Source organism: Cavia porcellus, unplaced genomic scaffold, assembly GCF_034190915.1.
Source record: "Cavia porcellus strain 051 isolate PalLab524CR breed Dunkin Hartley unplaced genomic scaffold, mCavPor4.1 scaffold_38, whole genome shotgun sequence".
In the NCBI taxonomy this organism is placed as follows: domain Eukaryota; kingdom Metazoa; phylum Chordata; class Mammalia; order Rodentia; family Caviidae; genus Cavia; species Cavia porcellus.
In genome coordinates, this window is record NW_026947521.1 from 10,253,936 (window position 1) to 10,264,242 (window position 10,307).

The 10,307-nt window shown below is 54.4% G+C and overlaps 1 protein-coding gene across 2 annotated transcripts; it reads left to right on the top strand.

The window, feature by feature from the left end:
• The first annotated feature begins 6,728 nt into the window (after positions 1 to 6,728).
• On the top strand, positions 6,729 to 9,701 carry Islr (immunoglobulin superfamily containing leucine rich repeat). 2 transcript variants are annotated; one of them, XM_003462204.5, is made up of 2 exons: positions 6,729 to 7,001; positions 7,796 to 9,701. In XM_003462204.5, the coding sequence occupies exon 2, from the start codon at positions 7,804 to 7,806 to the stop codon at positions 9,091 to 9,093; it is 1,290 nt and encodes a 429-aa protein (XP_003462252.3). In that variant the 5' UTR covers positions 6,729 to 7,001; positions 7,796 to 7,803; the 3' UTR covers positions 9,094 to 9,701. The 2 variants fall into 2 exon arrangements, with proteins under 2 accessions (XP_003462252.3, XP_063099631.1); XM_063243561.1 differs by lacking the exon at positions 6,729 to 7,001 and adding an exon at positions 7,474 to 7,590.
• Positions 9,702 to 10,307: the final 606 nt, after the last annotated feature.

Here is a 10,307-nt window from a genome sequence, read left to right on the forward strand (position 1 = left end):
GGTTTCTAGTGTGGTGACACTGCCTTGGCCTAGTGGCTCACAGGAGACCAAGGGTACAGTGACAGGGGACATGAGCTGAGCAAGGGGCACAGTCAAGCATGCAGTGATGGCTGGAGCTTGCTGTGGTTTGAAGGCAAGTGTGTCATCCAAAGTTCATGCTGAAATTCAACTCCCACTGCAACAGTGACTGGAGGGTGGCCTGGGGAGGCCTGGGCGAATAGGGAGGCCTACTGGAGGCCATCGGGCCCCTGATTCCCCATTGCCATTTGCAGCCTCAGGACCTACCAGACAACTGAGCCTGAGTACGCCTTGACCTTGGACTTCTCAGCTTCCAGAATGTGAGAACATAAATGTCTATTCTTCACAAATTCCCCAAATCCCAGGTATTTTGTTACAGCAGCCCCAGAGGTGTAGGACAGAGCTGTTCTAAGGAGAGGACACTCGCAACTTGTCCAAAGCAGATGGAGAAAGGAGTAAAAAGAGCCCCTGCATTGCTGGAATCCGGGAGGAACAGGATGACCACTCATCAGGGAGGAGCAGGAGTGCCCGTGGGCTCTAATTGGATGCCTTCTATAGCCCAGCCTCCTTGTGGCTTTGCGAATTCAAAGGGCTCACAGTTATTTGAAAAGTCAAATTAAACACAAGTAGCTCATTTGTTAATAAGGCAAGCAATTAAGGAAAGGAGTGCTCGAACAATGCCAGGTAACATCTGCAAACCGAGGTGTTCACAAAGGCAGGTTATTTTTAGTATTTGGTGGAGGCATATTATTTTTTTGACAAGAATAAAGAAAGTGATTAGAAGCTCCAGGAAAAATCAAAAGATGTACCAGAGAGAGAGAGAGAGAGAGAGTTAGATAAAGCAAACAAAACAAGGTCCTCCTTTGAGCATTTGATGGAGCAAAAGAAAAGCGAATACATCTGACCTTGAGCCAAGAACCTCTTCCGAACAGGCCAGCCAACCTGATGCTGAATCAGGAGTGAAGGAAACGTAATCCTCAGATACTCCTTGGCTCAGCAGTGGCCGTGAGCTAATATTGGTTTATTGATTTTCTTTTTTCCTTAACTTTTCGAGTCAATCTATGGACAAAATGCAGTCATCATCATTAGGGCTGCAGAACCATATCTAAATATTATCCTCTTTTTAAAACATTAAAGAAGAACGAGTCAAGACTTAAATTGGTACATGAATGAGAGGGCATGAGGAGAGAAGGAAGTGATAAGCATCTCATTTTATGCAGTGAAGAGCCACGAGATTGTACACCCACTGTGGAGAGCAGGAAGGGAGGGATATTCTTTAGGGCACCAATGGACTCAGCAGATAACTGAGAATATCTGAGCTGGCAAAACCCAAGAGGACCAAGGAGGGGGTGAAAGGGAGCCATGCAAGTGAACTCAAATCTTACTTTTCATAGGAGAATGAGTACATTTTCTAGGGCTGCCATAGCAGTGCACCAAAATCTAGGGTTCTATACCATAGAAATGTATTGTCTCACAGCTCCGGATGCTGTGAAATAGTGACAGCAGGGCTGGGAGATCTATTCCCTTCCTCTCCTCAGCATCTGCCATCTTGGTGTCAGTCTTGAGTGTCCCTTGGTTGGTAGATGTTCTTTCTGTCCTTTTCCCACTTCCTTCCTTGTTGTCTTCAGACTATTTTCTGTGTCCCACTGCCTCCTTTATGTAAGGACATCAAGCATTCTAAGTTTGAGCTTGCTGTCATGACAGTACATTTCCCAAGACAGAACATATTAAACAGTCTTTGGAGTTGGGCACAGCAGTGCACACCTATAATTCCAGCTACCTAGGAAGCTGAGACAGGAGTATTGCAAATTGGAGGCCAGTCTGGGCAACTTAGTGAGATTCTGTCTCAAGAATAAACTTAGAAATATAAGGCTATAAGGCTGGGGTACAGCACTCGCCTACCATGTGCAAGGCCCGCATCTCTATCTATATAGTACTGGGAAAAGTGAAAACAGCTTGTATGATGCATAACTTTGGAATTGTTAGACACAGGGAAGGTGGCCTCCCACTACCCTCTTGCCCTGGGCCTCACAAATGTTCTGAGCATGCTGGGGTATTCGACCATGGCAGAACAGACACAAAAACCATCTGAAATCACTGCTTCCAAGGAAGGAGAGGGAAGGGAAAGATGAGGCAGAAGGATGGTGCTGTGAGTTAAGAGTCTGCATGTGAATTCTCTTTGCCACATACGCTGTCCTATGATCAAACTCAGAAAAACTACCCCAGCTCCCATCTACTCCCTAGGGTCTTCCTGACCCCCAGATCCCACCTCCCTTCTCTGAGCCTCCATAATTTCAGCTGTGCAGCATGCTTCTCCTGCCTCAAGCTGCCATCCATGAGGCCTCTGCAGCCAGAGCCATCTCCTCAGGCCATCTGGTCACCTGCCTTCATCTCTGTCTCTCCTGAGAGGTACTCCTGAGCCAAGGTCAGCCCTGTCCTTCCCATGGCCACTGGTCTCTGCCAGAATTCCCTCCTCCTTGTCTCCCGCCTGGCACTCTTGGCTGCAGCCCGGGGCTGTGGGCTGCAGGTTCGGGAGGGGAGGGGAGCGGTGCTGCATTCAGACAGCGCCACAGTTGGACCTGTCGGAGAGTAGCAGGCGTCCCTGTGCCACATCTCCACCATCAGCAAGTGACTGGTCTTCCTCTGTGTCCTGAGTCAGGCCTTTCCCATCACAGCTCTCCCTCCGTTTCAGTCCCTACCTTTCAGGCCCCTCTCTCCCTCATTCTCTCCATTTCTGCTTCTTCCTCCTCCCACCCCCATCCTCCAGCTCTGCCCACTGCCTGGATTCCTCTTTCTCCATGGGGCAAATGGCCTTTTGCTTCTCATCTATTCCGTACCCTTCCTTGTCCACACATTCAACACTCCCTCCTCCCCAGGCCCAGAGGACTGAGGGGGCAGTGACCCCAGGAGCATCTGGGAGCCAAGGTCATTCTTCAGTCACTTACCAACTGACAGGCTCTTCACAGGAGCCTGGGGGAAGCAGCATCAGCACCAGGTCCCCACCTCACATTTAGATTAGGGAAACAGGCCAGAAACACACTCAAACGTCAGGGGAGGCATTAGGGAGAAGGCCAGACAGATCAGGCAGGGTGACAAAAACCATTTGTAGATCCAGGCATGGTGGCACATGCCTGTAATCTCAGCACTTGGGAGGCAGAGGTAGGAGGATCATTGCAAGTTCCAGGCCAGCCTGAGCTACAAAGTGAGTTCAAGACCAGTCCAAACTGCACAGCGAGACCCTGTCTCAAAAAGACAAAAATCGAAAAATAAACAAAAATACCATTTGTACGGGTTGGTCTTATTGCCAATCAGCCTGGGGTATTTTGCTCAATTCAGATGGAAATCATGACTTGGCAAAGTCACCCAGACAATGCTGGGTGGCAAGAGTGGACACAGCCAGCTGCTGGCTGCTATCATCCTGTGCCAGCTTCTGGTGGACACCTTAGGTCGACTCTGCCAGGTGCTGGTCTCTGCTCCTGATCTGCTGGTCTCTGAGCACTTCAATGCTAACATCCCCTAGGTGTTTGCTAACATCCCCTTTCTTCTGAACTGACCACTCAGTCAAATGTACTTGGGATTCAGATAAGAATCCCATTAGATTTACAGGAGTTTTGGAACCTATGTGACCTGAAAAATAAATCAAGAGCAGGTTTATAAGGCATCAAAATGAGCTGTTAGCAGGGCTTGTGGTACCCTGGAGGGAGACTAAGCAGAGAGTGTGTGGCGAGTTCTGCTTATATAACTGCGGCAGGACTGTGATTGGTCCAAACAAAGTGCAGGCCTGTGATTGGTGCAGGGCTCCAGGACACTCTGTGAAGAGGTGGGGCTGAAATCAGGGAATCTTCTGGAAAGCTGGTCGTGGGGGTGGGGGATGGTTAACAATGGACCTAGATCTTCCTTTCTCCATATCCCTCTACCTCTGCTGCCTGTAGTTCTGTTTTCCCCCTCTCTTGCTTCCAGGTCTCTCTACTTCCATCTCTGTTTCTCTCCAGCTCTGTCTCTGCCAGGCTCTGTGCCTTGTCTCCATTTTCTCTTCTGGATCTTTCGTTAAATTTGTCTTCCAGGAAAGGCTGACGTGGCAGCCAGCAGCCCTGAGCCTCTGGAGCGGGGGAGTCCTGGTGAGGCAGTGGCAGTTGGCAGAGGGTACAGGGAAGGCCATGTCCCCTGCTGGGGTGACCAGCAGTCTCAGTCTGCCTTGGACAGTCCAGATGTCAGCACCAAAAGGCATAGGGCCAGGCAAACCAGGGCGTTGATCTGTCATCCTGCTAGCTGCTAGAAGACCCAGGAGCAAGAATGGGAAGCCTGCAAGGAGCTCTGGCTGGGAGAGGATGAGGAGCAGGACACCCAGCTGTCCCCTGCATTGTGTCTCAACCGGAGACATAAAGGGTTAAGTGAAGGGGCTGCCCAGGAGGTAAAAGTCTCCATCCATGTCCCATTGTAAGATCCCTTGGGAATCAGATGGATGGTTCTTAGCTGAGGTCAACTTGGCCCTGGTGACCCTTGTCTCATTGTCTTTCCTGGTGGAAATGAGGGTCTCCCTGCAGGCAGAGGCAGGCCCTGGGCAAATAAGAGCCACCACCACCAGTGACCAACACATGCCACTCACTTCCACCCTTGCAGAATGGCTGGTCCCTGTCACTTCTCTTGCCCTTGGCCTTGGCTGTTCCGAGATGGGGTTCTGAGGAAATGCTAGTGTGTGGCTCCATCTGAGGCTTCAAGGACAGGCCAGGGTTCCCCCACCCAAAAACGGTTTGTGATGCATTCTCCTACCTAGCAGAGCGGGATCTCTGGCAAATTATGTGACTTCTTGGGCTGGGGATTTAGCTCAGCAGGCATAAGTGCCTGCTTTGCAAGCCCATAGTCATGAGTTCGATCCCTGGTACTGATTTAAAAAAAAAAAAAAAGGCCAAAAAACAAAAGTATGTGACTTCTCTAAATGCCCTCCTTGAAGGAGTCCTATGACCTTGGTCACATCTCCTCCTCATCTGTGCCACAGGTGGGCTCTAAGTGTTTTGCTTCCTGGTGCCAGATGACCATCCACCTGGCTCACTTATTCTCCTGACAACATTATCAAGAGGAGATTGATAGGTCCCTGTCCTCCCTGCAGCTGAGTCACATGCTCAGCAGGAAAGCATAGGCCACTGCTGATGCTAGAGAGGGCAAAGAAGGAAACCTAGGAGGTCCATGTGAGCCACAGGTGTCTCAGACAGGCTCCTTATAGGAGGCAATTTCATGGGACATGCCTAAGACAGAGTCTCCTCTACCAAGAGGCCCCTCTGGTTGACCTTGATGTCACCGATTCTCTCCTCTGCTCTGTTGAACCCTGGATGTGTGTGCTTCCAGCCTCTGGTCCAGCCTCCCCATGCAGGGCTTTCCCAGAGACCTGCTGGCCCGCTAAGATGAGGCAAGAAAAGGCTTCCTCCACTGGCCAAGCCCTCTGAACTGGATGTTAATCACAGCCCCAGCCTGTGCCCTGGTCTCTGCAGGCAGCATCCTGGGACTTCTACAGTCATGCTTGGTGACAGGGAAGGGATAGGAGGGGCTGGGTAGGACAACACTGTTAACCCTTGGTCCTGCCAAGAGGTAAGTTGAGAGAGAATTAAAGCACCTTAACAAACAGAACTCTCGAGACATAGATGAGAGCTGCAGAGGTGACATGAACAGGCTGTGTACATCCCACACCCAGGGGGACAGTGAGACCAGAGGGGCCAGCAGGATTTCATGCTTTATACTGCACAGGACATCTACGGGGAGGCTGCCAGGTGGCTAGAGGCTGCCAGAGGACATCAGGAAGAAGCCTCATGTCTGCTGCCAGGGGTCTGTCCCTGGGTTTGGAAGCCACCCTGTGAGTCTGGGGGTCCAGAACTGCAGCTGGGGACACTGGTGTCCCCCAGTTTCTGCCCAAGCATTTAGTTGGGGGTGATGAGCCCGGCTTCCTGGAGTTCCCTCCTCCCAGCCCAGTGGGGCCCAGCTCCGCCTGGACAGAATGTGCGGCTGGTTGTGTTTTCTTAGTAAAACTCGCCAGTACTTTGGCTTCTCGCCCAGAGGCTGGGGCCTGGCGGCTGCTTTGTACACTCCAGCCTTCTCAGCCTTTCATGGAGACAACACACACATACATGTGCATACACACACACATGTACACACAAACACAGGCACACAGGGTACCACACAAACACAAAAAAAGCACACAGGGACATATACACGCAAACATATATTCACTTTTACACATAAACTCACATGTACTAACACAGACACACAGGCTGTCACACACACACACATACACACATACACACACACACACAAGACACAGCCGTACACTGAAGGTCACACTCATCCCCAAACACACACATCCCCAAACTTCAACATTCAAACACACAAATTCTCTCCCACACACAGGCCCCTACTTGAATCTGCACCAACACACACAAACACATCCACACATGTTCATACACACACACACACACACAGCCATACACACACACACAGCTGCAGGGAGGAAGAGCAGCTCCTTTCTCCCTGTTGCTAGTAGGGTAATAGAAGTTTCCCACTTTCCCTGAGATCCGATTTCTCACCCTCCCCCATCAAAACCCTGGCTCTCCTCTCCTCTTGGGTCCTGTCCAGGCAGTGCTATGTCTTTAAGGAAGTTGAAGCTGGGGGGGGGGAGAGAGAGAGAGAGAGAGAGAGAGAGAGAGAGAACACAACCCTAAAATATTTGGCCTCTTCCCCTCCAGTTAAGTTTCTGGTGTCACTTAGGAGGCGTCCCTCTTGCAGAGCTGCGATCTGTGTACTCTGGGAGGAGGGTGCGTGGGCTACGGCTCTCGCCTGCAGACTCTGCACAGTCCCAGGCTCCTGTCCTGCCAGAGGACACAAATCATCCCTTCTCCCCGCACCCTGGCCTTGCCGACCCTCTGCTAACTCAGGCCTTTGTTGCTCCTGGTTCTGTCTTGGAAGAGCCTAGCCTGAAGAGGGAGAGTGGTTTGAAGGTAAGCTGGGGAAGAAAGCGCTGCCCAGGGGGTAGAGGCAGTGGCCCATGGGACTCAGGATCTTCCCCTTTGGCACCTCCGAGATGTTGGGGATAGTCCCTTGCTGGGAGCCTTCCAAGGAGTAGGACAACACTCCCTGAACAGCCCAGACCCCCAAAATCTCAGCTGCCTTTGAGCCGAGCCTTCAGCCTCACCCAAGTCAGCTCAAAGGTCCTGGAGGGGTTTATTTAGGCAGCTGCCTGGCGCAGTTGGAACTGAGCGGGCTTGCTCGGGTGTGATTCCACAGAAAGGGCCTGGTGTCCACTGTGGTCAGGGCAGGAAGAGTGGGGGTGGCATGCACTGCACAAGGGGCCTTGTGTGGGCTGGGATAGAGCATACCTATGGGGGGCTCGGGTGGGAGGGACCATGTCCAGGATGTGGGAGGACAGGAGGGAGGCTCTATGATGTGCTGGGGGAGGGGGAACCTGGAAAACAGATTTCAAGTCATAAAGTCAGCCAGGAACAGGCCGAGGCAGGTAGAGCTCGGTGCGGAGGAGAAGCCGGGGTTCTCTCCCATCCTGTCTCCACCCTCCCTGGCTGTACAATCTTGGCAAGTCGGGGTCCTTCTCTGGCCCTCAGTTTCACCTTCTGCAGAGGGTGGGGGTGGCTGTCAGTCTAGAGGATGCTGGGCTTTCCTTGAGTTTTGTGGGATGGGGCCTCCTCTGGTTGGGAAAAGCTTGGGCGGGGACCTGAGGAGAGGGGGACAGGGCCCTGGGCAGGTCCTGAGATCACAGGGTAACATGCACCCTCTGCAGGAGGGACAATGCCGGGGCTATGCCTGCTGTGCTGGGCGCTGCTCCTGGGCCTGGTGAGAGGCTGTCCTGAGGCCTGTGACTGCGGTGAGAAGTACGGCTTCCAGATCGCCGACTGCGCCTACCGAGACCTGGAGGCTGTGCCACCTGGCTTCCCAGCCAACGTGACCACGCTGAGCCTATCCGCCAACCGGCTACCGGGGCTTCCCGAGGGTGCTTTTGGGGAGGTGCCGCTGCTGCAGTCCCTGTGGCTGGCACACAATGAGATCCGCAAGGTGGCCATAGGTGCCCTGGCCCCACTGGGCCACCTCAAGAGCCTGGACCTCAGCCATAACCTCCTATCAGACTTTGCCTGGAGCGACCTGCACAACCTCAGTGCCTTGCAGCTGCTCAAGATGGATAGTAATGAGCTGACCTTCATCCCACGTGACGCCTTCCGCAGCCTGCGTGCCCTACGCTCCCTGCAGCTCAATCACAACCGCCTGCACACACTGGCCGAGGGCACCTTTGCACCACTCACCGCGCTGTCTCACCTGCAGATCAATGACAACCCCTTCGACTGCAACTGCGGCCTTGTGTGGCTCAAGACATGGGCACTAGCCACAGCCGTGTCCATCCCAGAGCAGGACAATGTGGCCTGCACATCACCCCACATGCTCAAGGGCACCCCGCTGAGCCGCCTGCCACCTCTGCCCTGCTCGGCACCCTCTGTGCAGCTCAGCTACCAGCCCAGCCAGGATGGTGCTGAGCTGCGGCCTGGCTTCGTGCTGGCGCTGCACTGCGATGTGGATGGGCAGCCGGCCCCGCAGCTGCACTGGCACATCCAGACCCCTGGTGGCACTGTGGAGATCGCCAGCCCCAATGTGGGCACTGATGGCCACGTCCTGCCTGGAGCCCCGGCAGTGCCCGGTGGCCGGCCACGCTTCCAGGCCTTCGCCAACGGCAGCCTGCTCATCCCCGACTTTGGCAAGCTGGAGGAGGGCACCTACAGCTGCCTGGCCACCAATGAACTGGGCGGCGCAGAGAGCTCGGTGAATGTGGCACTGGCCACCACGGGCGAGGGTGGTGAGGATGCACTGGGGCGCAGGTTCCATGGCAAGGCAGTGGAGGGCAAGGGGTGCTACACAGTTGACAACGAGGTACAACCATCAGGGCCTGAGGACAATGTGGTCATCATTTATCTCAGCCGTGCCAGGAACCCCGAGGCAGCTGTGCTGGGAAAAGGGGCTGCAGGGCAGTGGTGCCCAGGGCTGGTCCTGGTGCTGGTTCCAAGCCTACTCCTCCTTGGAGTTCCCTTCTAGCCAAGCCCCAGACGGGCCGGAGGCTGGCCCTGACCCTGCCTATTTTTCGTAAGTGTCAGGGGCTCTGAGCTGGTGACTTCACATTTTCCTACCTCCCTTCTAATCTGTTCCAGGCACCCAACACCCCAGCTCCTAGACCTGCTCAAAATGAGGGACTGGTGGGGAACTGGGTCCCAGCACCAACTTGGTGCCCATTGCTGCTAACAGAATCACCCACGACCCCAGCAGGGCCAGCAGGCTCGCAGAGTGATGCTAAGCCACTGGGGTCCTGGGTGCTGTGACTGCCAGTGGGGGCCACAGAGTGGGCGCTGGGCTACCAGGGCAGAGCAGGGAGGAAGCAAAGGGAGCCGAGGAAGGTGGGGGAGGAGATGGAGTGGTGGCTTTGCAGCCCCTGTGCTCCCCTGCCCCCTGGTGTCCTCCACACCACAGGCTCCAGAGCTCCTCTCCTCCTCCCAGATAGGCCTGACCTCCTGGGCTCTCTCCTCCCTCCCTGCTTCTGCCACTGCCCTGGACGTACATCCACCTTTTCTTCCCCCCAGTTTGCGTCTGTAGCCCCAACCTGCAAAGGGGCCATCTGGAATGGCAGAGAATAAATTGCATTTCTCACACTCTCCTGTGACTGCCTGGAGTTGTGTCTGGATGGCGGAATCCCCTACAGGGGAGAGGAGCTAGAACTGGAGAGTCAGGGGGGCCACAGCTGTCCCAGCTGTCAGAGACCAGCAGGTGGGAGCCTGACAACCCTCCCAGGGGCCCTTTGGGGCCTCTAGGGATCCCGGGCCATACTTGATGCCAACTCTGGCCCCAGGGACAAGGTGAGTTGTAGCCCTTCATCCCTGTCCTGCTTTTGAGAGAACTGTTAGGAACGGAGAGGAAAGGGGGAGAGGGAGGACCCAGAAGGAGGGGCATGGGAAGCGGGGAACTCCAGAGAAGGGGAGGGCAGGCTGCAGGGGGCTTGAGGGGCTCTCAGAAGAGGACACAGACAGGTCAGCCCCAACGCTCTGTGTCACGCCAGAGTGACTCCCTCTCCTTTCATCTGCCCTTCGAGGACCCAAGGGGCCCTGGTGGCTGAGCTCAGCAAAGTGCAGGCAGGAGACTTAGGAGCCTGGGGTGGCAGCAGTAACCCAGGGCCCTGGCCTCCCCTAACCTCCAGGTCCAGCCCAGTGCCTCTCACTCTCCTTCATCCTCCATCTACGCGCACTTTGGGCTGGACCACA